At 38.5% G+C, this 27,100-nt stretch overlaps 1 protein-coding gene across 1 annotated transcript; it reads right to left on the bottom strand.

Annotated features, from left to right (window-relative positions):
- Positions 1 to 1,059: 1,059 nt before the first annotated feature.
- Positions 1,060 to 26,646, bottom strand: phf1 (PHD finger protein 1). The gene is made up of 15 exons (XM_003443047.5): positions 24,745 to 26,646; positions 24,060 to 24,138; positions 23,828 to 23,909; positions 23,066 to 23,152; positions 21,713 to 21,807; positions 21,039 to 21,187; positions 20,478 to 20,573; positions 17,807 to 17,875; positions 17,416 to 17,539; positions 15,836 to 15,903; positions 15,148 to 15,279; positions 12,848 to 12,926; positions 10,343 to 10,458; positions 8,887 to 8,973; positions 1,060 to 5,734 (listed from the first exon to the last, which is right to left on the bottom strand). The coding sequence occupies exons 2-15, from the start codon at positions 24,135 to 24,137 to the stop codon at positions 5,311 to 5,313; spliced, it is 1,686 nt and encodes a 561-aa protein (XP_003443095.2). The 5' UTR covers position 24,138; positions 24,745 to 26,646; the 3' UTR covers positions 1,060 to 5,310.
- Between the last annotated feature and the right edge of the window lie 454 nt (positions 26,647 to 27,100).

The raw sequence follows: 27,100 nt of genomic DNA, 5'->3' as shown, positions 1-27,100 counted from the left end.
ACATCGTCGTTTGTTCACAGGAAGCTTTGCAAACCTAAACTGTGCTGTCATGATCTTTTCAGAGAGACGAGGCTTCCTCCTGGCGATCCTAACAAACAAGCCACACTGTACTGTCATGAACTTTAATATTTAACATGGTAACTGAGACCAGTAGAGTCTGTAATGGAGCTCTTAGGTCTTTTTTGATTTCTCTGAGCATTGCACCTTGGGGTTGACTTGTGGTACTAATTTGTATTCCCTATCACTCCATCCCTATTTAATGTGCGTACAGCATAACAACACCTTACAGGGAAAATAAACTTTAAAAAAAGACCAACATTGTAAAAATAATTCTCTAATTGACAGTGATTCTGGTGAAAGTTATTCTAAAATATTTTTGTCGCACTTCTTTGTAAGATGCATATATGTGAAGCTCTGTTTTTTAGTTCTACTTTGGCTCCTCACTTCAGAATGTAATTCTCACATGTTTTAATATGATTCCTGTTCTTTGCCATTAGTGCAGGAATACTTGAATCACCTCTAATTAACTACAGAGGACAATGAGCACAACATTTTGTATGAAATCATATAGAGTTCACTGGTTTGAACTGGTTGAAATCAGAGTGAATATCTAAATCAAACCACCCAAACGCATTTCAAAGGGTCTGTCGGAGGTTATCTGTCACGGTACAGTCAGTTATACAAGGTGATGCTTGCACGTCTTTGCACCTCTTCGACAAAAGCACATATATAACATGGAACCCGATACATTAGCACCCTGTCAGATGAATAAAAAGATGAATTTTGATTATTTCCCTCTCACAAAAGATGTTTAAAGGGTTTAAAAGTCTGAAAAAGCTAATGTGGATCTTTTAATTCCAAATTTGAAAATTAGAGTTTTCCTTCTCTGACCTCCAACCAGGAAAGTAAACCACACATTAATTTTATAGTGTAAAAGAATGACAGCAAATTTAAGTAATTAATCCTGGTTTGCACTTATTTTAATGTGAACCACTTTTTGATGGGCCGACACCTAACAGGGCAGCTTATTTTTAAGTTTTTTAATAGAACAGTGCAACAGAGAGGTGAAACTTTTTTTATTATTCATGTTACATATTAGGTGTATCAACGCAGAGTATACATGTACAAATGTAATTTATCCAAAAATACATCAAAACTGAACTTGGACTTGACTACTAATCAGAAAAAGAAGACCACGTCTCCCAAAATAAATGGGGTTTTTTTCTTCAATGTAGATGTTTTTATTTCCTCCTGTTTTGTTTTAAACTAATCTGGTTGATTTCCACCAAGAGTACAACCTATAACAAGCACTTGACGGGTATAGACATACCATAGAAAACACACAAATACATTCATCACCATCGCCTAGAAAGGTTCAACACACTCCTCCCTAATAAACTACAGTCAAATAGTCACTGAGGAGGATGAGAATTGCAATGCAATATTGTCTTACTGGACAGGAGCTAATATAACAAAGAGGTTGCTATTTAAATAAAATCTGAGCATTTTGCATCAATTATAACTGCATAAATGTTGTACTAGTCTTTTTTTTTAACTAAACCTGTAACGCAGTCTTTCTTTAAAAGATAGAACTGACAAATGTGCATGTTGTGTAAGTTTTATCAAACAGATTGCTGAAATAAACCTCTGTATAAAATATAAACTCTGAAACTCGCACAACAGTTTTCTAGATTTATGTAACCTGTTTGCACAAAGATAAAATCCAACTTTCAGCAGCTCCACTTCACCTCCATAAACATATTTAAGTAGATGGGACATAAGCAGTCAGGCCTCAGCTGATGCATTCGTGCTTAATGCCTTGTTTTACATTTAAACCATAGACTGTTAGTCCCTGGAAGAAAACTATGGTTTTAGTATGGAGTGTCTTATTTACCTGTACTGTTGTGAACAGCATTGGAGTGGCTGCGCCTTTAGCTGATCTTTATGACATTTAACTCCCATCATAAACAGACAAAAGAAAAGAAAATTCTTTCAAATAATTCCACTGTGATGACTTTAAATGTATGCTTTGCTAAAACGTGTTTATATACTGTTTTGTTGTTTGGAATGTACAGTAACATCACAGTCCTGTTTGATTAAAAAACTCTTCAGCAGCGTAACTGGTTTGTCTGTGCACACATACACAAAGGTTTGGGGGTCACTTTGAGTAGTCCAAGTTGGGGTTTTTTCCTAATACAGCATAAGATTGAACACATGTTGTAACTGACAATTAAGGATGAATGAAATCACTCATCATAAGTGATTTATGAGTTTGTGTAGATGTTGTTGGAAGATAGGAGTGACACTGAAAACTTACCACTGTACTTCTACATAGATTATCTATTATAAAACATAAATTATTAATGATAGATTATTCCCTTAATTGTCACAGATAACATTACCAATCGGTTGCATTTTAAATAATATCAAAATCTTCTCACAATTCATGCATTTTCTAAGGGAACCCCAAACCTTTGAGGTACTGTTGGATCTGTCAACATCTGTCTTCTCTTGTATCAGTATGGACTCATTCGTGTCTTTTCACCGTCTGATTGGCCGACCCAGTTGAACAGACCAATCGGCAGGTACACACCCTATATAGGCACTATGCAACCACATCAAAATAAATAAAATAAAGTTGTTCCATCATAGCAATATATTGTGAATATATAATTCTATCTATAAAACAAAAGCCCTCTTGTGGCTCCTATTTCTAAGACATAACAGTAGTCTAAATGTAAATTATGTGTGACAAAATCTAACATAACAAATAAGTATCCCCATAATAACATGTATACAATCTCTTATTAACATACTGTGATGAAAAAAAAAACATGAAAACCTCCAGAGAATTTGTTGTTTACAGAGCCAAAGTCAAATCCTTCAATAACGTACTCGTCAGGGAGGCATTAAACTCCCCCCAACGTAGCCCAAAATATAAGCCCGTCTGTATGACTGTGTCCATTAAAAGGTTACTGCTTTTTCATGCACAGCCAGCAGCCACCACCCGGCTGTCACAATGCCTCTCACTGATGAGAGGGCCATTCGTCTCTGATAACATTCTGGGCTAATTTTCTCGCTGAACTCCACGTGAACATTAACCATGAGTTGATGAATGAGCAATTAGAAAAGTGAAAGCTGATGGAAGCTTGACGTCTCATTTCTTGGATATCAATAACAAATGCTGTTAATAACTTGATAAATGTTTGTGAGCTGTAAAAAGCAGCACAAGCTCAAGTCCAAAAAGGTTGGGAAGCTTTGTGAAATATAAATAAAAACAAAATCCAGTGATTTGCAAGTCTCATAAACCCATATTTTATTCACAACAGAACATAGAAAGCAAAATACACATACTGGTTTAAACTGGGAAAATGTTACTAGTTTAAGAAAAATATATGCTTATTTTGACTTTAATGGCAGCAAAATGTGTCAAAAAAGTTGGGATGATGTCGACTGTGAGGCATCCTCACTTCTTTTAACAACAGTCAAGAACAAGAACTGAGGAGGCCAGCTGCTGGACTTCCAGGAGAGGAATAATATCCCATTTTTGTCTGATACAGAATTCTAGCTCACCAACAGTCCTGTTCTTCTTCATACCAGTTACCTACCTAATTAGTTGCAAAATGTTCCTCAAGCTGTTTCTTTTTAGTAACACTTACTTTTCAAACCTTTTTTTTGCCCCAATCCCAACTTTTTTAACCCGTGTTGCTGACATCAAATTCAAAATGAGCCATTTTTTTCATGAAAAAGTAAAATGTCTCAGTTTAAACATCTCACTGTGGGTTTATGAGATTTGAAAATCATTTCATTTTTGTTTTCATGTACATTTGACACAGTGTCACAACTTCTTTAGAGTTTTGTAATTAAATGTAGTGAAAACTTTAAGTGCCTGCTCTATCAGTTTAGTGATTGTGGTCCTCAGATGTCCAAATTTTTTAAAAAAGAAGCAATTTTCATTTAGGTTACAGAAAATAACAACATGTCACAATCACAATATTTTCAAATTAATGAATCATCATCATCACATCATACTAACTAAAATATTAAAATGTAGTTCAGAGTATTCTTAATTTAGTCTATGGTCATTTATATTTAGCAGCATGGAGCAGCAGCAAGACGAAGCAAAGCATACACAATAATGATAACGGATATGACACTGACTAAGGTCTGGAAGAGGGTTCCAAAGTAGCTTGCAGATGGACTGCAACTATTGGCAATTTGAACCAGTGTAAATAGCACGCCCCTTTTATATATTTTATGAGACATGCCAAATCAAATAGATGTGTGAAATAGTGGCTGAGCTCATCCTCATGACCTGCCTGAAATAATATGGTCAAACTGTTAACAGAGCAGAAAACAATTTTCACTTTTTGGCAAAATTTGATTCTTGTTTCTGATAAATCATCAAATTCTTGTTTATTATCACAGTAGTACTTTTTCTACCTGTTCTCTTACACATTTCCTGTCATTTTGTGCATCGAGTCAAGCTGTAATGTACATTATTTTAATTTAGTGGGCAGGGACAATTAAGTGGTGTATTGTAGGTTTTTTGCCAAGAAATAGTTCAAAATTTTAGGAAATGCACTTTGTTGTTTTCTTACTGTGGGCATCCCACAGAAAAGCGGTATTTACCATCTTACTTAAGTGTAGTTAAGAAGAGACAGGTGTCACTTTTGCACTTGTGCTTTACATTTGAAGCTACACCCAACACCAACTGTTCCTAAAACTGAGCCATAAAACCTTAAAAAAGGATGCCAGTGATAACATTTAAATTAATGAGCTTAGGACGGATCTAGGTCAGCTGTTTCTCTCTGCTTTTGTCTAAAGTGACTCTAACTCCACTCTTTTATTTGTGATAACTAGGTTTCAACACAAAAGTGAACCAGAACGTAAAAGAAGTATATTTGTTATTATTTTGACTGTTAAATGTTTAAATTTCAGATATTTCTTTTTAAGCACAGCCTTTTAATTACAAATATTAATGTGGTCCAAACACAGACAAAATCATCAGGAGGTTTACACATTTTCCCTCATCATTTTAAAAGATGATAAATGCAAAGGCATATTCCAAAGTTAACAGTACAAATATCAGAGAAACACTAGCAAAGAGGGACATTTAGTAACAAGTAGTGAGGTTATAATGATGTAGAATTAGAGGTGATACTATGAGAGCAACCTGGATTTGCAACGTGTAGAGATTTTTTTTTCCTTTTTGTTTTGTTTGTACTTTAAACACTGCCACGTATTACACACAGCAGTTCTGTGACAACTGCAAAACAGTCATTGTGTCTCGAGTTTACGCTCTTTGTCTCAGTACAAACTCACGTTCTCCCACTCCACCAGGTACTGCACCTTCCCATCAGGTGTGACTCGTCTCGCCAGGATCCTCACTGCCTCCCCTCCTCCCCAGTTCCTGGCCACTGTTCCGTCCCCACCTCCCACTCCCATTCCCGGTGCCCCGCCACCACCTCCTCCTCCTCCTCCGCCACCACCGCCGCCACCTCCTCCTCCTCCGCCTCCACCTACACCACCTCCTGCACCCATGCCAGCCTGATAAGGAGGTAAGTCACGTAGGATGAGGGGCTCCAGCTGCTTCTGCCCCAGCTGGTGTTGATGTTGGTGATTGTGCTGGTGGCTGTGATGATGCTGGTGGAGGTGGTGGTGGTGATGGTTGCTGTTGGAGTTGAGGGGGTATGGGAAGTATGTTGGTGGTAACCTGCAGTTGTCCTCCATGCTAGGAAAAGAGAAGGAGAGGAGTTAGGAAAAGAGGATGGATTCATCTGGATGGAGATCAGTCGCTCCTTCACATATATTTTATCCAAGAAAAAACCCATTAAATTATAGTATTAGTGAAGTTTGTAAATAACCCATATATTAATATTAGGTAGACTTTTTGTTCATGTTTTCTTGAATCGATGCCGCTCTCACTGCTCTCATCACCCTTGCTTGCTGCGGTTTTTTAAATAATAATTTTGTGAAAATATGTCACAATCCCCCCTTTTCTGTTCCTAAGTCATGGTACTAATAATAGGCCAAAGAAAGTGTTAATGCAAAACAATATTAGAAACATTACATTACAGCAAAGTTAACCTTTGAAATTTGGGGTATAAAAATTACTTTGTTATTTTATCCTACTATATATTTGTGATGAAACTCTGTGCAGAAAGAGAATTAGCAACCATTTGCAAAGCTGCATAGTCAACCATGTATCAGCCAAGGATCTAAAGACTTACCCCATCAGTAAAGGTTATTACCAACTGAATACAAGTTAATTATAGATGTAAAATCATTCATTATAAAAAAAAATAATGGTTGGCAAAGACCAAGTCAGTTTTTGATATTTTAAATAACTGTATTAAAGATATTATTTTAAGTTACATCATGATTTTATTGTGTTATGTATATTTTATTCTAGTTCCTGATCTGTAATAGTCAGATCAGGATCATGATTAGGATCATTCGTATGGTTTTATGAGAAAAACATCTATATTTTTTAACTTGTATATAAAATACCAACTATGGACATGAATTGAATATTAGCACTAACTACAGATTCTCTGTGCAGCATAAGAGTTTCATGGTCAGTTTAAAAATTGTAAAATAACCTTGCTGTCTGCTCCAAAAGAGCCAAAATTTAACAACTAATTAATTAAATAATCAATTACTGTAGGTTCGCGCTGAAAAAACCCAACGAAAAATTATATTAAGAAATCTACAGTTAAGTAATATTTAAATAACTTAAAAATATTTTATACCTGTATTATAAGAGATACAAGATGACAATAACTGTGTTTTATCTCAGAACTATTAAAACATTTGAAATAATGAATGATGAACTATTTCCTTTTAAGTTTTTTATGTAATTTTAGATCAGAATATGAATAAATTACATAATTCTGAGCTACGTGCCAGTCTTTGCTTTGGTGTTAGGCCAATAAACAATAACTGTCAAGAAAATCATCTATAATTAACTTGAAAAAATCAGAATGACTTCTTCTTCATAATGAATCTCTTAACTGTGATTACATAAAACATTTAGCAGATTTTCATTTATACTCTCTTTGTTTCATACACAGGCCTGCGGTGCTTGTAGTGGTTATTTTGATAACTTGATCGATAATCATGGGCTGCTCAGCTGCACCGGGAAGATTAAAAATTTGTGCTGACTGTTAAAATGTGCGCACACTAAACGTCAACAAACGTGCCACTCGGTGCTCCACTGTCAAATGTATAGGATTGTGGGATCTGTCTAAAATATTTGTATACACCACATATATGTTGGCACTCACAGTGCCCCCAGGCAGTGTTTATGCAAAGCTGTTCAAGATTGGTCCACTCGTCTAGAAAGGGAACATACAAACATATATATATACTAGAGATGGCACGATACCACTTTTTTATGTCCGATACCGATACCGATATCATAAATTTGGATATCTGCCGATACCGATATGAATCCGATATTGTGTGTTTTTTAATCAATAAAACTGTTTTTTTTAATATCTTGCTGCATTTTGTATAAGTTCATACTCAAGTTTAAATAAACAACAACACTAAAGCTATTCTGTTATACCTGTGTGTAAAAAAATACACTGCACCCAAAATATTTCATAGTTCAGCAATACTGATCAATCTAATAAACCTTACCTAACTTAAAACCTAACTTAAACCTACTCCATCCTCCCTATTCTGGTATTTTAAAGAGTACTTAGCAGAAATATTAAGCAACCTAACTAATAGGGTTGCAAACTCCCAGCAAAAAAAAAATAAAATAGGGAACCACCCACCCTCCACCTCATGATGCTTAATCGATGTAATCAACTTTAATTTGATGCAGGGTGAAAAAAAATGCACAGAAACAAATTATTTTTCAAGAATAATTAAATAGATTCAACATCTTTCTTCAACAGAATTGCAGAATTCACAGACGGTATCTTCCCAAAGGAAAAAGTACTATAGCTTACTAGGGTATATAGACTTAAGAGTTACTATATACAGTAATGGACTTCTATATATTTTACATCAGATTAAAACTTTGGGAGTAAGATTCAGATAATTATTAATTAAAAGCTAGATATTTTAAATGAGAATAAGAAAGAACAGTATGTCTTTGTGCCCCCTTTTCCCTGTTCATGCCCTATCGGCCCCCCTGGCTAAACTTTGCTAGATCCGCCCCTGCACAGTTACCAGCCGTCAGCTACGTAGAAAAGGATCCTGGTGTAGAAAGTAATATTAAATAAATTCTAACAACAGCTTATCAAGGTTAAACGTGCTGCTGTTGTTCAGCTGCTGGTTTCCTCTTTCTGGTGCAAAGTGGGCCAAAAACAAAGAAGAGAGAGGGACTCGCAACAGAAAAGCCGATCAGCTGATCATTAAGCAGTTTCAGATTGAAGTAGCGGCAGGAAGGTGAGGGAGAGGCAGTCGCTCCATATATCGGTTGTTAAGCTTAACGTGGGAATGCTTTACAAACATTCAGAGATGAACTTACACACTTGCTTTACTTCTCTCTGGGATAACTTCCTCAGAGATGAAATGCTGGTTTGCTAGCGAGGCTACAAATACACACAGCCGCTCTATCACATGACTACTGCTGCAACGTGCTACGGTTATGAGCCGAGTTACGCCGTGTTGCAAGTTTTGTGCGATGCTTTTTTGATATTTAATGGATCGGATTACATTTTTTATTTTTCGCCGATATCCGATCCAGTAATTTAGGTCAGTATCGGACCGATACCGATACGTAATATCGGATCGGTCCATCTCTAATATATACACTACATTATAGTATGATATCTTAGAGTTTCCCCAGACAAAGTCAGCAGTGAGCCATGGACTACCACTATATAAGATTTAAGTCTAAATAGGAGGAGGATAAATGAGAAAAACCTGTTGTAGTGATGGAGACTCCTGGAGAGTGTTGAGTTCCCATTGTAGGTGGTGTGGTATAGGGCATACATCCGTTTGGGAGGAGAGCTGTGAAGGGGATTCAAACAGGTTGACACACAATTTTCATCCAGCTGGGTTTAAAAACTGCAGAAAATAATTTATTTTAAAGGCTCTTTGAAAAAAAAAACACTTTTGTGATTTCTAGCCTTGGAGTTATTTGTTTCAGGTTACTTACTTTTCTGCCACTGAGATTTCTGCTGCCTAAAGAATATAATGGAAGCAAGGTTTTTGATGGGTTCCTCGTGTATTTTCTAATCTTTATCTTTATCCGTGTGACCCAACCATCTGACCCAACACCCTCAAAGGCATGTTTGATGGCATCAAAAATCTTATCATGTCCAAGTGAGTTCAGCTGAGCTCATTTGAAACCGGATTTGGCCACTTTTATAATCATCAGTTACTTTTATTTATGTTTTTCAACTAACTATAACTTTAAGACTACTATTTCAGCCTGACATTATACAGTTTAACAGCTACTTAAGTATTACGCTTAGCAACTAATTTTGCTTGATTAGCCCTCATGTTCAACAAACAACTTTATTTATACTGTTAGACAACAATATTTTATTACATTTGTAATTTTTTAAAATGTATTTATTCATTTATTCATAATATTTCGCTAGCAATTTGATAACTATAAACCGATATCTCCGCTTTCAACTATTAATCAGTACTGTTAGCCAACAGTTAATTAAATATAACTTTTTACATAACTACTCTATTTCAACTGTTAGATAACAATTGTATTTGTTTATCAATACTATTAGCTTGTAATTTTAACTGTCACGCATACTTTTAGTAAGCTACAGTTATCAATGATTCACCCTTTAACCATTACTGATAATCCATTACTTTAGGTGACTTTCTTCCTTTATTGCTCAAATTTTACTTAAACCTTCTTTTATTAATTAAAAATATACGCCACATTAACCACTGCACCGTTGGTTGGTAGCATAGAATAGACATGTATATGAAGTGATGTCAGTTACAATTATTAAGTTGTACCCCGCTTTGTTATTCTTTTTGACTCCAAAAGGTGGAGTAATTTACAAAATGAGCACTGTTTGCATTCAATAAGACATGAATCTAAAAGTCCAAAAAGTCATCAGGACAGCGTTTATTGAGGTCACAGACAAGAGGACCCAAGTGGGGTTTTTCCCCATCTTCTTCTCTAAAAATGGACATACTTTTGAAACCAAAGGAGTCACCCCCTGCTAGCCATTATATTTTTATTATTATAATTATGGATACTACTATTTACACAGGTGAAATGGGTTTTTAACTCTTCTTACATCCATTAATAATTTACCTGAGCAGGAACAAAACTGTACAACAGAAAAGTTCTCTTATTCATAAATGATTCACCTGAGCAATAAAATGGTACAACAACTCTTACCTCAGGTTAAGCTCCTCCTCTGACTTCCTGGAGTTATACAGGCTGGCCCCACCCATGTATCCATGGCAACATGGCAGTAGCTCAATAGGGTTGGCAGCTACTGGGGGTGGACATGCCTGGGCACAGAAGACACACACAGATCAGCTTGTGTCTGGATGCCAACATCACAGGAGTCAATGAAGCACTCGTACCTCCGTGCTCACTCATGCATTAAGTCAATTCTGCACAGGGAACGTTCTGTTTTATGACAGATACGTCTAGAGACAGGTGAGCATACTGAAAACCAGAGTGAACGCATCTTAAAACTGAGGGGGATATCCATTCTGAAGACTTTTTGTTATTCTTACAGATACAGAACAGGTTGATTTCCATTTTTTGCACTGCCTGATGGCAAAAATGGGCAGATATACAGTGGCGCTTAAATGTTTCAGATCAAATTTAAATATCAGACAAAGATAACCTCAGTAAATTAAAAATTCTATTGATTAAAGGAGAAAGGTTATCTAAACATACCTGGTCCTGTGTGAAAAAGTAATTGCCTGTCTGGTTAAATCGTGAATTAACCACATTTTTTGGAAAGCTGAGTTCACTTTTGCTAAACATACTCAGGCCTGATTGCTGGCAAACCTGTTGGATCAAGAAATCACTTAACTAGAATCTTTGTGACAAAGTGAAGCAGGCTAAAAGATCTCAAACAGAAACACATCGTGTCACAATCTAAAGAAACACCTGAGAAGTCACTGACTGAAGGGTTACAGAGCCATTTCTAAGGCTTTGGGACTCCACTGAACCACAGTAAATGCCATTATACACACAAAAAAACTTAGAACAGTGGTGAAGCTTCCCAGGAATGACCGACCTACCAAAATTACCCCAGGAGCGCAGCGATGAGTCATCCAGGAGGTCACAAAAGAACCCAGAACAACATTAAAGAACTGCAGGCTTCACGTGTCTCAGTTAAGGTCAGAGTTCATGATTCAACAATAAGAAAGAGACTGGGCAAAAATGGCATCCAAAACCACTCCTGACCAAAAGGACTATAGAGGCTCGTGTTAACATCTGGGAAAATATCCTGTTGACTCTTGAGACAAAAGTTAACTTTTTGGAAGGTGTGTATACCATTATATATGGCGTAAAAGTAACACAGCATAAATATGGCGGTGGAGGCTGTTTTGCTGCTCAGGACCTAGAAAACTTGCTGTGGTAATTAATGATAAACACCATCATTTAGAAACTGCATTTTGTTTATACTTATTTTTTCTTTGTCTAATATTTAAACTGGTTTGATCTGAAACAATTAAGTGTGACAACCATACAGAAACATAGGAAACCAGGAAGGGGGCAAACACTTTTTTTTACATCACTGTATCTTTAAATCCAAATAAATAACAGGATGCCACATCATCAAGGCTCATCAGACACAGCAGTAGGATGTCTCCCTTAAACGCATCATTCCATAGCACATCTCATAGTGCTGCTCTGCAGCGACTCATGACCCATGACAAGTAAAAACATCAGAAGATCATCAGAGCCATCAATCACTGGAGGCATCATCTCAGAGGATGCCACCTAAAGATTTCTCATCACTGGACTGTGACATATAGCACCAGAGTGAGCCCATTATCATTCCCTTCTCTAGCATTACTATTAGGATGGGATTATTATTCAGTGGCCTTAGTCGACATCTGTGCCTTTAAATGGATGTGCTCTGTCAGTGCTGGACTGTCAAGGTGCCAGCGCCACCTGGCCAAACTGTAATTGACTGCAAAGTGCACTTGGAAGTGATCCCAGGATACGCATATCAGCATTCCTTCCCATCTCACTTTCCACAGTACAAGGAAGCAGCTCCTCCAAGACGGACGGAGATTAGCATCAATCAAACGGGGCACAATGGGGCCTGGATGTGCCAGAGTGGAAACGAGTGCTCTGCAGAGCGTATTGTTCCAGGATTACTGTATGTGCACATACATGGATCAGACTGATGTGTAGGAGGACAAAGTACAATGAGCACTGTAAGAATGCCGTGTAAAAATAGTAACCACCACATGTGATGTTCCTTGTTTCAGTGCAGTCCGCTGGGAATTGGATTTGATGATCAAGATAAATGTGTCGCTGAACTGCAGGTGTTGATGAAATACATGAGCAGCCAAGATTGGATTTGAATTATACATTTTAACTGAGCCAAATACACTACACTTCATCTCTCACGTGCTAGCCTTTATGCGAACAGCAGACTATAAAGCATCAGCAGGCTTTCAACATACAGCGAAAGGGAGAAGAAAAATATGAGGCACTGAGCTGCACTGGGTGTAAAAAGACACAGACTGATCTCGACTGCGAAATGAACCTTCATCACAGTTTCTGACTGACAGGTTATTTGGATCGCAGAGAGCTGTTTACCTGGATGCATGAAAAAAAAATGGAAAAAAAGGAAAAAATACCAGAGAGGTTTTGTGCCCCAGACCTCCTCCCCCCTTCCCCTGAGTTGAAGACAGAGGCACTGACCTGTGTCTCCATGATGCGACGCTTTGATTTACGTGACTCTGGCCCCCCCACTCTCCTCTGGCAGGGTAGCGACAATGGGCTGAAGTGAGCAAAAAAACACATAAATAAGTATACAAGGATACACACAGACACAGAGTCCCTGTGTGCAACACTGCAGTGTGATACAGAAGAGCACAGCAGTGAGATGATTGTTAATACAGACCAGCCTAAACATCATTTGTCTGGCAATCTGTTTCTTCTATATTTCCTCTGTGCTTAAAACTGACCTTGTTTATAAAAGCTGCAAAAGCTAAAACTGCAAAAGCGTCTCCCAAAGGATGAAATCTCCACTGCATGCTTGCATGACTGGCCGGCATATACTTGTCATTATACTATAATTAGAGCTTTACCAGTCTCAGGAATTGAAATGTGTCTTTTGTCCTAAAGGCAATGATAAAGAAAAGAGCGAATAGTCATTAAATGAAGAGATTTATCCTTCTCGTAGGATGTTGTTTTGTTTTTTTTAGCAAATAGCATGACAGTCTGGTCAGTGGATTATAAGAGAGTATAAAGCTGACGTTCTGTTGTAAGGAGGATATCTTAGAGGATATCTTATGAAGTGTTAATATAAAAAGGTTTATATTCTGGGGAGAAATAACATTACAATCTGCACATATAACTTTAATATTTCTGGTGTGCAAGCTGAAATTCAATAAGAATCTGTTTGCAGTACTTTGCAAAAAAAGATGACAATTTCACCAAAGCCAATTTAAAGAAAACCATGACATTAGTTTTAGAGCTCAATTCAGTCTGGGTCACAAAAGAAAGGGTACATATAAAAAAGAATTAGAGTAAATATTGATGTGTTTTTTTTATCTCATAAGAGCTTTATGTTCTGTACTCTGATTAACTCGTGAAAGTGGCCAGTTTTGTATTTTTCTCATGCAACACAATTATATGAATTATGTATAAGAAAAATACACGCAACAAATAGAAGTCATGATCACAAATCATTATAATTTTTACTGAAGACAATAGAAATTCTTATATATCTGATATGAATGGTGCTGTTAGACCACAGCTCACACGATCCAGTAAATGTTTAGATATCGTCCCCTGAGGTGCACGAATATCTAAATGAAATGTTGTATGTTAGCAAAAGCATTTGCTCAGTGTTCAAGGAAGCTCAGATGGTCTCCTCCAGTCAATCAGCAGCACAACTTCACTTATAAGATCCAGATGGTTTAATAAATATTACCCTTCAATATTGAGCTGATTGGGAGACAAATCTGAAGACAGATCTTTGAATGTCCTGACGTACCCAGCAGATATCTCGAACAAGACTTCCTGTTCAGTCAGTTCAGATCATGTTAACGATTAAAAAAGCTAAATTGCTTAAAGCTAAAATGCTTGTAGATTATTCATTCAAATACATAAGAACAAGGTATAGATATATAAAATATAGAGCTATTCATAGAACATTCTTTCCTCAAAATCAGATTTAAAACAACTTATATATCAGCCTTTACATGCCTCCTCAGCTTAGTGCTACTAAGCAATCATATCCTATGTTGCTTTAACAAAATAACCAACTGATGTCTTTCTTAAGTACTTTAAACCTAATACTGAGAACAATGTCCATTCAGATGTCTCAAATGTCCGTCAGTATCCTTTAATATCTGCTTTCTTTACCGCTGGCTCCCTTATAAGATGAAAATAAACTTGAACAAACGATATCTCTTAAAAGGGACGCACTACTTAATGCCTCTGATGTAACTGTCTGCTCATTTATAGAAAACTGACAAAACTCTAGTTGAACCAACAGACCTGCTGTCTGAGCAGAGGGAATTTGTAGAAATTTAGGTAAGTAAAGACAATGCGTGTTGCATCTCTAATATACATATCTGGATTCTGTTCGGATAAATTTTAAATTTGTGTTTCATAAATCATACGATGGTTTTGTGAAATGAAAATCCTCCCTTCAAGACTGCTCCACTCTGCAAATGATTCCATTGTAATTCAGTCTCAATACGCACCAGCTAAGTACTAAAAATGATTTATGATGTCTATGAAATCTACAGGACACGTGCATACGCATGTGCACACACACTTGGGTAGATAATCACACGAAAGCACGCAGGGGAGCTTTCTGCTCTTTTAGGAAAATATTGAGACACTGATACTTGTGCTGGTATATGAAAATTGCAGTCTTTTGATTCCTAAGTTAATTGTTCATGCATAATGACTATATGCCCTGTGGGAATCTCACAGCTCTTACTGAGATAAGAGCCAAAAATGAGAGACAGTGTCCTTATTCTGACCTTCTCCGGTGCGTGATGTTGATAGGTGGGTCGGTGATGAGCGGCGACGAATCGGACGTCAGCGGTGGAGGGGCTCGAACCTGAAGCCCAAAAAGACACTTTTTCTTCTTGATCTCCTTTCCGGAGACAAACCTGGAAAACACGGAAAAACATCTTCTGTCTCCAGCTGGTTCTTAAACTGCATCATCACCTTATATGTGTGTGTGTGTGTGTGTTTCTAGCCGCCCTCTTTGATGTCAACATTAAGCTTTAAGTTGTGTAACACAATGTACATATTCTCTTAGACTCAGGAGTATTTCAAAGGTAGTGACTGCGTAATTAACTTGTACATAATTAGAGCAGACTCTGCCTGGAGAAAACTGCTGTTTTTTGGCCACAAGGTCTCTCTGTTTTTTCAAATATTCAAAGTTGCTCATATTAACTTCTAGACTGTTTTTAAATAATTAATACCAACCATTCCTGTCCAGCTAGACCAAACAAGTATCAAAAAGTCGTACTTTTAATCTGGTCTAACTGGCAGCCACAGTTCACTTGCTCTGTATGCAATACACCTCGCCAGTTTGAACCTGCATGTCCAATGCCACTACCTTCAGTGCACTAAGAAAACTCTTGTATTCATAAAGTGCTACTCATCACTCCAGTCATGTGTGGTTGGTGTTTATTCTTCTCATCATATGCAATGACTTACCTGTCCTTGTGGGAGTTCAGAGCGTTGAGGAGATTGTGACAGCGGTCTTGCCTTGGCGTGTCAGAGAGCTGGAGGACAGACAGGAATGAAAAATCAAAGCTGTGTTTACACAGTGGGTGACCACCAGACAGAAAACCTCTAATGCATACAATAAATTTCTTTTACAGTTTCTGACAGCAATAATGTTGTTAACTACTTTGGCTATATGGCTAAAAATCCCTGTTGTACACGTCAAATTTAATGCTAAGAACAACTTAAAGGAGAACCCAAAACCTCAGACACAGAGACAGGAAACTCTTTACCTTCCTGTTTATTCTCTGGGGGGAAACTAGAGACTTTTTACATGGTGCTATGACTTTGTGCTTTAGCACAAATGTTAATAAGAGATGAGTGATTCCTTATGAGGGATATTTGTCTCCCAGTAGGATAAATGAACATATAATAATGATTTAGCCCATCTAAATGTGATAAATTGTAGGGGCTGTGATCTTAAATTCCCCTGTAGGCAAATATGTTGTTGTAGTAAGCAGTTACAAACAGATAAAATACTGTAGAATAGTTGAACTTGATACCTAAAAATGGACATACTGGCCAAATATCAGCATCTAGCAAATAATGTTAAATAATAATGTCAAATATCAGTAATTACTGAGCTAGAAATACGGGATAAATGTAAAAGTTGTCTTTGAGTAAACAACTAAAATACAACATACGTTTATATTCTGGATGAAGAATAGTAATCTAAAAGGACTGGATAACCTGTTGGAAAATGGTTGAAATATGCATCTAAAACAAAAGATAAAGAACTGAGATAGCGAGCTGAAACACTGTAACTTTCAAATGAATAGCTAAAAGTAGCCAAGTGCCAATATATCAGTCTGTGAGTGAAATACTGGGAAATATTATAAAATTAACCAATGACAATAGAAGTTTATTTGTCAAATTAAACTGATTCTTGCTAGACACATGTTGCAAGAATGAATGAAAATGTTTGAAAAATCCACAATTGGTGCACAAAGACAAAGGAAATTATGACAAACAGAGATGGATCCACATGTGAAATGCAGTATAAAAAGACATTTAGATACAAATTTACGAGAGCAGTACTGTACTAAAAACAAACCTACAAAAACTTTTGAGTAAACCGTTTGTTTGCTTCATTTCTTAAAAGCAATGTATTAACTGTTGAAATAGTTAGCTGAAAATATTCAGTGGGCCTTTAAAATGGTTAAATTGCAAAGTACTGCATATGAACTACGGAACGCTTTAGCTTAAGGCAGTGGCTAAACCATTCAAAACAGTAATAATTGTCACTTGGCGGCTGTGGAGGAGAGTTCAGTTAATCTGATAGGGCTGTGGGGGTCTATTGGCCAAGTAAGGTCACTAACCGCTGTCCTAGATCAACACTGAATTTTTAACTTGGTGTTCTCCTTTAAGCTTACATAGAGGTCATACATTTTTAACTTTAATTTTACTTTAATGCTGGTTAATAGGCTTTAAGTCTCAAATGTAAGAAAAAAAAAGCCTGGCAGCATTTCACATCATTTCATCATGGTCCTGAAACAGGGAAATATCAATACCGCGCCTAGCAGCAACGAGTCCCAATTCTCATTGGTGAAGGACAGGATTTCATGGTCAAAATCAAAGTATTTCCTCTTGCAGCACAGCGAGAGATGGTAGAGTACTAAATGAGCCAAATCCACCCTGCATTTCAAAAAAGTAAGAGTCCGTTACACAAGACACAGGTAAAATGCAAAAACAGCACGGACATAAACAATCTATATTTAGTGTCATTTGATGAATATTCTTTTCAATTGACACAATTTATATTAATTTGTGTGTGAAGTAGCCGTGATTACCAAAAATGGGTGGAATCTGCTTAATTCTTCAAAATGTATTTTCTATTTCTGTTCATATTCATTTGCTGTAAACATGTCAGTAAATATGTTACAGTCAAAATGTCAAAATCACCAAGTCATGGGGAGTCTTTGGATCGTCTCTGGTCCCTTTGTACAAACAGAGCACTGGAACTGATAAAACCTAAAACAGAAGAAGAAAACAAAAATTCAGACGAGCATCTCAGTTTATTCCTAAAAAAACCATTTCTCTTACTCTTGATGAGTTTGTTTGTGTAATAGTTACCTATGGCACGGAGGTCATGTAACTTTTTTTTTTAACCAAGATTACTCAACAGGCTACGATTACAGAGAGGTGGGGCTTCGCCCAACACATAAGTGATTATGTTTTGGATCATAGGGACACATTAGGACTGTTGAATGATGAAAAAGGTGTAAAACTGGGCGTTTGCAGAACATCTTCATGATTTTTTTTTAAAAGGGAAGGGAATTTTCAGCTCTGTCAAGAGGTATACAGGAGCAAGCATCTTTCTTTCTTTTCTTTTTTTTTTTTTTACCAAATAGCTCACCCTTTGTTTATTATTTGCAGAATCATTATTTCTTTTCGTATCTAAATATATATTTTCCAGGGAACTATGTTCCTTCTTGTTGAGCTCTTATTAATACCTTCAAGTGATTCATATGTTTGGGGCTTTTATTTTTTCATTTTGGGTCATGTAACAAAGGTCATGATCCCCTGCCTTCTGTGATCCTCTGTCTCTGTTCTTTATGTTTCATTTTCAGGTTTCAGCACTAGTTATTTATCTTTAGTTCCTGCTTTACTTTGAAGATTTGCTTCATTATGTGGCTTTTTGGTTTTGGTTTTTACTTTCTACTCTTATCCCCCTCCCTCCTTGGTGATTATCTGCCCTTTCCCTTTTAGTTTTACACACCTGTGTCTCATTTCTAGTCCCTGCTGAGTGTGGATATATATTTCTGCCTTCTCCTTGTCCGCTGTCAAACTGTCTGTCTCAATTCCTCACACCTTTTTTTTGGAGCCAATGACTTGCTTTTTCTTGAATATTTTGCCCGTCTTTTGCTACTACATTTGTGTCCTCTCACCAATCTAGGACTAAAATCCTCAGTTTTTCCACATTTTTGCTTTCCTTGCTATCTATAGATGTCTTCGCCAGACATTTTATCATATAAATCAAGCAGAACTGGAAATAAAGGGACAGGTGTATTTTTTTTCCCACTATAATAACATTCTGCCCCGAGTGACCCTGAAACTGAACTCACACAACAACAACACTGTGTGCATCTGTCCTTCTATATGCATGAAGGTCACTGGGTAAGATGAAGCGCAGACATGGTATGACAGCACTGCATGCTTACTATTCCAACTGTGAGCTCAGTCTTCACTCTTCCTCCATCAGCTGCTCAGCAGATGTTGTACCAATCCGGCCTCACTCTCCCCGGCTGTCAATCTAAATCTAATCCCTCCTTTTTTTCCCTCTCCTCTTCAGACAGGTTCGGCGGTAACACAGTGTCAGGAAGGGTGTGAAACCCAGTTGGCTAGCACAGATGGTTAATGACAATAATAACTTAATGGATGGACACATTTTATTACACGCATGGGATGCAGCCTATGAAACCGCACAGTGATCAGCAGCTTGCATATCCACCCAGCATCACATCTGAACTAATAGCTGTGAGGTGATATGCCCGCTTAGTGTCTGTCACTGTCCCTTTGCTCTCAGTATGTAATGAGCTGTTGTCCTTGTAGAGCGAGTCACTAAGTACATTAACAGGCACACTAATAATTTAGTCTTAAGCTAATTAAGGCACTTCTCTGATGAGTGAAGCTGTCATGTGGACAACTTTATCTGTTTACCTTAAATAGACTCTGTTTATCTGCTTATCTCAAAAAAACTGAGACAATCAGCTAATTAATAAAATTGATAGTGGATTCACAGTTTGTTATGAATCTGTTTAAAATAAAATTTTACTGTTTGCTTCCAGCTTTGTAAATGTGCAGTTTTTTTCTCTATTTGTGTATTTATAAGTAAATATAAAGCATATGGAATATTTGACATTGCATTTTTAACCACTGAGAAGCTGTGCTACATGTGTGTCATTTAACAACAACGAAATAATCAACCATAGCAAATGTATGCCGAGCAGAACACAGGTACTTTCTGTGCAGGGTAATTCCATCGCTAAAGATACTGGATCTAAAAGTAAATAATATTTGGTGAGCAGTAATAATGAAAAAACAATGTAAACTAAGCTATGCTTGAAATTACAGACTTACGCCACATGAGACGCGATCCAATTATAGATCCTGACTAATACACCGCCTTAATATTGATGTTGACTGTTTATTAGCAGATAAGCAAAGACAAAGAGGATTAAAAACGTCTTGCTTTGTTTTTCTTAATTTATATCCTTATCGTTAATTTAAGTTTCAAATATTTTGATTGAGTTCTTAATTGAGTTGTTATTTATGTTGATTTTGTCTTTTTTTATTTGTTAAAATGTCCATCATTGCTTTACTGTTATTATCAAGCAACCCAAAAGGTTTTTGCAATCATATAATTATCAGAATTGATGTACCTTTACCCTCAAGTATCAAAATCTGCTTCAAACGTCCAACAAAATCTAACAAGTAAGTTCTAACCCGCCAGGGAAAGTTGTAAAAAGTGCACATAAACAAATACATTATACTGTCATGCGTTAGCTGTACAAAATTTCAACATAAGTACGAGTATACTGTCAGCTTTTTGCAGTGATACCCTGTAATGTACCTGTCCCCATACAGCAAAGGCTTGGTTAGACACTGCGTGCAGGCCTCGTGGAACCACTGACCACAGCTGCCACACTGTAACATCTTCAGGTTCCACCTGCAACCCAGTAACAAGAAAGAAACAGCAAGAGAGACTTTAAACACACATATGAATGAATGAATTTGTCCAGCAGCGTAATTGAGCGATGGCTACCGAATGACGACTGCAGCATTTCATAAGACGTGTCTTGTGGTCCCACGACTCACAGTTGGGCGTTTGCTTTATTCTACATTCTACATAGGAGCTAGCCAAACACAGAGAGTGCATTTAAAAGATAGCTTGGAGTACTTTTATTTTATTGATTGCATATCTGACTTGATCTTTGATACATAGAATTTCACTCAAAGAAAGACAGTTTCAACTGACTGAGACACGTCATATGCACTGCGTGCACTTTATAAATAACCCACAATACGCCTTTGAGATATTTGAGTTCAAGCTTTGTGGGGGAATGAAAAAAGTTTAGGAGCATACACAAAGTATACAGTCAAACTTAAAACTGGCCTCTGCAGTGTCACTCACTCTCCAGGTCCGGCACAGTAGCAGTAACACTGCTGCTGATTGGTCAGGTGCTGTGGGTCCCAGTCCAGGGATGACAGCTGATAGGGGAGCCGAAGTTTCATAAACTGCATGAGCCGGGCAAAGCGCCCCCGTTTGAGGGCCCCCCCTCTCTGTGAATACAATTTGAGGACAGAACTGATTGGTTGGCGACCTCTGAAATCACTGTCATGTCAGAGCAGCGAGGGAGACGGATCACATGCGATGGGGAGAAGGCAATTCGTTTCATTTTATTGTAGGTCAGCTGTGAGAGATAGTGTCCGAGGAAGCGGAAGTCTGGACAATGAGATATGGACATTGACCGATTGACAATTAAGCGAGTGCCTTCTCATCTCATATCTACAGAACTGGAGCACATGTGATTGATTGACTTTAAATGTACTTTTCTCAACTCCAGTGTAGTTTTTCAGCTTCATAACTATTGATTGTTCATGATTTCTCTGACATAATGTAGAACATCTAATACTCAAGTCAATACTGAGAGAATTAGTGTGCTTTTACCTCGAATAAACCCATTACCTGCCACACACAACAGGGTAGCCGCAGCACAGCTTGATATATTTGACTGGATTTCTCCTATATTACACGCTGAATGTTTTTCCCCCCAGCATGTGAAACGTAGAGATTAGCCGTCTGACCTTGGTTGCGACTGCAAAGACACACTGCCGACATATCCACGAATCGCTGTCAGCTTCCGGTTCGATGGTTGGCGTGTGACACTCCGGATGATAACCTGTAATGGGAGGAGGAGGCAGAGCGTTTAATTCGTGTTTACAAGACACACAGCCGGAGTGACAATAATGACAGAGCAGCTCCATGTTTAGTGCCAGTTTGTTTCAGCTGCATGCAAAACATTTCACTTACACTATTTGCATTTAGAGAGAGAAACGTAGTGAATATGTTTGTCTGCTTTTTCCTCAAAAACAAACTGTCAGAAACCTTGTATGCATGACAGAGCTGTGAAGACATGACGCTAAGATTTGCTGTCATTGCTGTGACATTTTTCAAACTTCCTCCCACTTGCACTTCAGTATATCGTAGCTTAAAAGTCCAAATGGAGTAAAACACTAAAATGCATGACCTTCACTGTGCAGAATATGCATGTGTAGAGGTCAACACTAGCCTGCTACTTTCCGAAATCTTATGAAGTGGGAAAATTTCTCAGTGCTAACTGAAAATAACACTTTAAGACAGCCACATATGAGCATGATTAACCTTTCTGAAAGCCAATCATGGTCCATCACTTTGTACCTTTTAAAATATATAGGCATGGGACTAATCCCTACCCCTGTAATATCCTGATTTGCATTCATAAAACTCACAGCATTTACACGAGAAAGACTCCCCTTTATCCTGGGGCTGGGGGATCGACTGCCAAGATTTTAAGGCTTGTAAAAACTAGCAAAATTCCCAACTGTGTGTGAATTCCTGACAATTCCTGGAAGGTTTCTATGCTACCTACAAGTTCCCATATATAGTCATTAGTTAGAGAGAGACAAAACTCAATGCGGTGTATTCAACGTAAAGAAGTGTGATGAAGACACATGAAGCTGTCACTGTATATACACAAAATTTCATTTAGAGTATTGCACATCTTGTATCCTGCAGTTAAACCTTTAAAAATCTTACTGCATGCATTTTTCAGCAAGACAGAAAAAGAAGATGTTATTTTAGGATTTCTTAACTATGCAATTATCAAATTAGCTGCAAATTATTATTCTGCAAATTAGTATTTCCAGTTCTTAAAACATGTCTGGAAGGGATATTTAAATCAGCAAAATGCCCCAGAGAAGGCTCTAAAGTTTTTTTTTTCTCGCTTTGTTTCCGGTTCGGATGCAGATGCCAGCGACAGTATTATTCATTTCTGATATGTGGTTTTCTTTTTAAGTGTGGCACTTTTATTTACCATAATGTGTCAAATGTTCAAGGTCAGTGCAGGAACTGGTGGAGCACCACCATTTGACAGCGTGTGATGAGGTGTGCTCCCTTACCGTGGCGACATTTAAGACAATTTATGAGGGGTTCTTTAAGAGGCGGAGCGTCACAAATACAGCAAACTTCTTCCACTCCAGCAGCAACTGAGGCAAACAGAAAAAGACAGAGAATAGCAGGGGAGGGGAGGAAGTAAATGTGAGAGAGGAAGACAGAGAGAGAGAAAGCAGTCAACAGCATTAATTTATGTATATTGATTCACATCCTTGCCACCTCATTGATTTCAGTGTCTCCTGCACCCTTTCAGATTTCACTTCATTTGATGAGCGGATATCCAGCCCGGTCCTAACAAGTGTCCAACTTCCCCTTTCTCTTGATGTTAGGTAGAGTGCGGGGTGCAAGCTCCCTGCGGAGTCTAATAAACTCTTAAATAGACTGTAATATACCATTTACATCTCAACATGCCCCCTGTCAGAATACTCAGAGCACTCGGTATCATAACCTCGAACGTGACTGAAATTTCTCTTCTGCATTTTTCTTTGACAACAGTTGAGAGATCTTGAGAGAAAAGGCACAAGATTTGAACTTTTAAGCTCACAAGAGGAACAAATCAGACGAGCATTCATTCAACTCCTTCAGCAAAATCTGAGAGTGGAAGCAAACACCTTTACTGCGAGTTCATCCGAGCATCTCTGTGTTCAAAAGCTCAAGCTAGGTGCATTTTTAACCCAACAAGTACAAAGTTCTTTCAACAGGAAGCTACTTACTCTTCTTGCCGAAGGAAGCGGGAGGGGGGGAGGGAAAAAAAGAGTTTTTCTTACACGAGTGAATGTCCTTTCTCAGTACCCAGAACTCAGAGTTGTCCTCAAATCTCACCAGACAACACTGCTTGACTCCATCTACCTGAGAAGGAGATAGCAGGTGAGCGGAATGATTGACAAAACTAAATGGAAGTCTTTTCAAATCCAGCCAAACACACTCACGCACATGTTGCATACACACACTCAAAGGTCTCTCTGTCACACACGCATACACACTCATACATGCACTTACTCTTTTCACATTGCCGAGGTACAGTAGTCCATCACTCCATCGAGCCAACACATCATCTCCTTCACTTACTCCCCCCATCCTGAGGAAAGAGACAGAGAGGGGAGAGAGAGCAGGGCTCATGTGAAATGGAAATCCGATTTATTCGCTGAATACTTTGCTGCCATTGCTGACAGAGGGGTTTATGGCCCCGGCATTTCGACTGCTTCTGAGACAGGCGGGCTTCAGTGCAAAGGGGTTAAAATCTCCCCCCCTCCATCCTCCTCCTTTTAGACTAGAGCATAGCGACAGCCTGTATCCACCACAGTGAAAGATGAGAGTGAGTACACAACCAGAGAGCAAGACAAATGATTACTGCACACATCAAACACACATACACACACAGAAAAAAAAAACACTGCATGATGACTACTGCAATACAGTTTGACTGAATGAGCAAAGATCACAGTGCAGCTACTTGAAACATCTTCCCTGCACTTTGCTGTTGTCTTCCCCTCTCCCAACATCTTAAAAACTTGAATAGATGCATCAAATGACTCTGCAGGCATTATCTCTGCACATTGAGCATTTGTTCCAGTGCATGCACTCAAGTCAAGACAGACGCAGGATGCATTACAGTGTATGTAGCCTTTTGTGAATCAGAGGGAAATCAGGCAAATTTCACTGAAAGCTGGCCGGTGAAGGGTACCTGTCAAGTCGAACTCCTTTCCGTCGGGGTCACAGTGATTCCTGGACAGGCTGGACATGAAATGCCCTCATCTGCTGTGGGTCTCCGCTGCCCAATTACTGCCAGCTCGGATGCGCAGCCTGCGTGTTTGCAAAAAGTGGATGATGTGCATGTATGTCCCTGTCTGTGCCAAGCGCCTGTGTGTGTCAGTCAAGCCGTCAGCGAGGAGGAGGGAGAGGAGGAGGAGGAGGGGGGGGACTGACTGTCCGTCCGTCTCTCAGTCTAGTTTGTCCGTCCTCCGCGGTGCCGTTTCGTCATGTTCCCGTCGCTTTTGCTCTCTCTCCCCCCTCTCCGTCACCACCTACTGATGCTATTAAGGCGGGTTTGTCAGAGCAGCACCGGAATCAAGCCGCCAGAGACGCCATCATCCCTGCCTCTCGCTCTCGACCGACTTGTTGTGACGCAGACATAAAACACCGAGATAGAGTGGGAGGGAGATACTGATAGAGGGGGATCCAGAGGTGGCGGGGGGGTCCTCCGCGAGAGCACCTTCCTGTGTGAGAGATTGACCCTAAATCCCTGTGACAAGGTGGGATTGTGATTTCTGAGAAAAGAAAGGAGGGCGGCGGTGCGCTAAAAGCCAGCGGAAGCAGCGCGCCCGGTGACAGGGGCCAATTAAGTAGCCAATTAGTGAGTTTAGCCGCCTCATTAATTGGTTTCGAACAAGAAGGGACCGGACAAGTTTAGGAAACCGATGGGAAAAGTTTTCAGCAGTAGAAGCAGAGCAGGAAGATTAAACTGTTGCTTATCAGTGCTGATTTTTAGGAATGAACTGAATTTGGTGTGATCGTTCTTTCTGTTTTACTCAAGAGTTTGGGGATAACATTAAACATTATTTAGAAAATACTACAATGTAAGATTTAAAGCATGTATGAGCTCACTGACTTGCAACACAACGTCACAGAGAATTACTTCCCATATAAACCAGATCTTACAATTTTATCTAAAAAATAAACTCCAAAGGGGACAAATATCCAGAGGGTCATCTCCTCTGGGCTGCGATGTCTGATGGCTCACAAAAGATAAAAAACATGCACAAATGCACAGTGTCTCTAATTGCACCAGTTCCAGACATACATCCAATGCAGGCTGCTTCACTGAGTTCAGTCTTGAATGAACCATGCACGTTGTTGAGTATATATGGTTACTGAAAACCTATTAACTGCTTCAGAAAAGGCAAACATCGGGGGAAAGCTGCTTCCAGAGAGTCACAGACACGTTATTAAATTGTAAACAATGCTAAATCACTCCGGGATTTAGATTACTCTTACAGTTAAATTGCTTTAGTCAAACGGCGCGTTTTGCTGTTTTTGGCTGCAGGCTCATCCATCAAATCCAAGGTTGTGTTTGTTTGTTTTTGCTTTCTTTTCTTGTTTATGTCTTGCACATTACTCACACCAGTCGAGCGTGTGGTAACACCGCCGTGCGGTTCAAAATGGCCCCTGGCAGATTAAAAAAAAAAAAGAAAAGAAAAGAAAGAAAGAGAGAAAGCGTACAGTGTCATTTTCCAAATGTGGCCGCTGGGTGGCGAACAAATACCAGAACAGGAACTACTGCAATCAGGCCTGTCAGTCTCATGGACTCGCAGGATCAGAGTGAAGTTCGAGAGAAGCCCCAGAGGTGTGATGATGATGATGATGATGATGATATGAGTAGGATAATAAGAAAGGAAGACCATTTAAAATCCTCATGGCTCGTGGACTCTGTAATGTCGAGTCTTCACAGGTTATAAGCCAAAAAAAAGAAGCTAACACCCTGACATCATGGGTTTTTATTGCATGTGATGGGTGTGTTGTTTCTCAAGTTCCTTTCCGTGTCACAATTTAAAATGCATTTGCCATTACAGTCACACAGTAGCTGTTGTAATCTGAATGGTAGCATGGCCTACTTTTTACAGATGAAACCATTCATCCTTGAAGGAGCAGAGAAGGCAAATACTAAGATTTGACGCTACAGGAATGCACTAAAAATAGCATTAGATAATTGCTTAAAATATGAAGCTAAACCTAAAAGTGTCTAGATTAAATGTCATGGGCCTGAGGGTGTTTCTGTGGGGTTTGCGTGAATACCGATCAGCAGATGAGTTCAGTTGAGAGAACAGGTGTGTTTCTGGGATTTCTCAGTGGGGTGGCACAGGAGTGACCAACAAATAGGGTGGGATTTTTATTAAAAAATTATATCAAATCAGTTGAGCTCAGGTTTGTAAGGTAAAGACTGTTTCATGCATGTGTGTGTGTTGGCTTTTCAAAAATGAAGAATGTATTGTTTAAAAGGTGCCACAAGTAGCCCAGATTATGCCCAAGAGTGTCTGCTGTCT

The sequence above is a fragment of the Oreochromis niloticus genome, linkage group LG11 (genome assembly GCF_001858045.2).
Source record: "Oreochromis niloticus isolate F11D_XX linkage group LG11, O_niloticus_UMD_NMBU, whole genome shotgun sequence".
Classification (NCBI taxonomy): Eukaryota; Metazoa; Chordata; class Actinopteri; order Cichliformes; family Cichlidae; genus Oreochromis; species Oreochromis niloticus.
The sequence above is the reverse complement of the archived record's forward strand: the minus strand, read 5'-3'. Positions and strand labels throughout refer to the sequence as shown.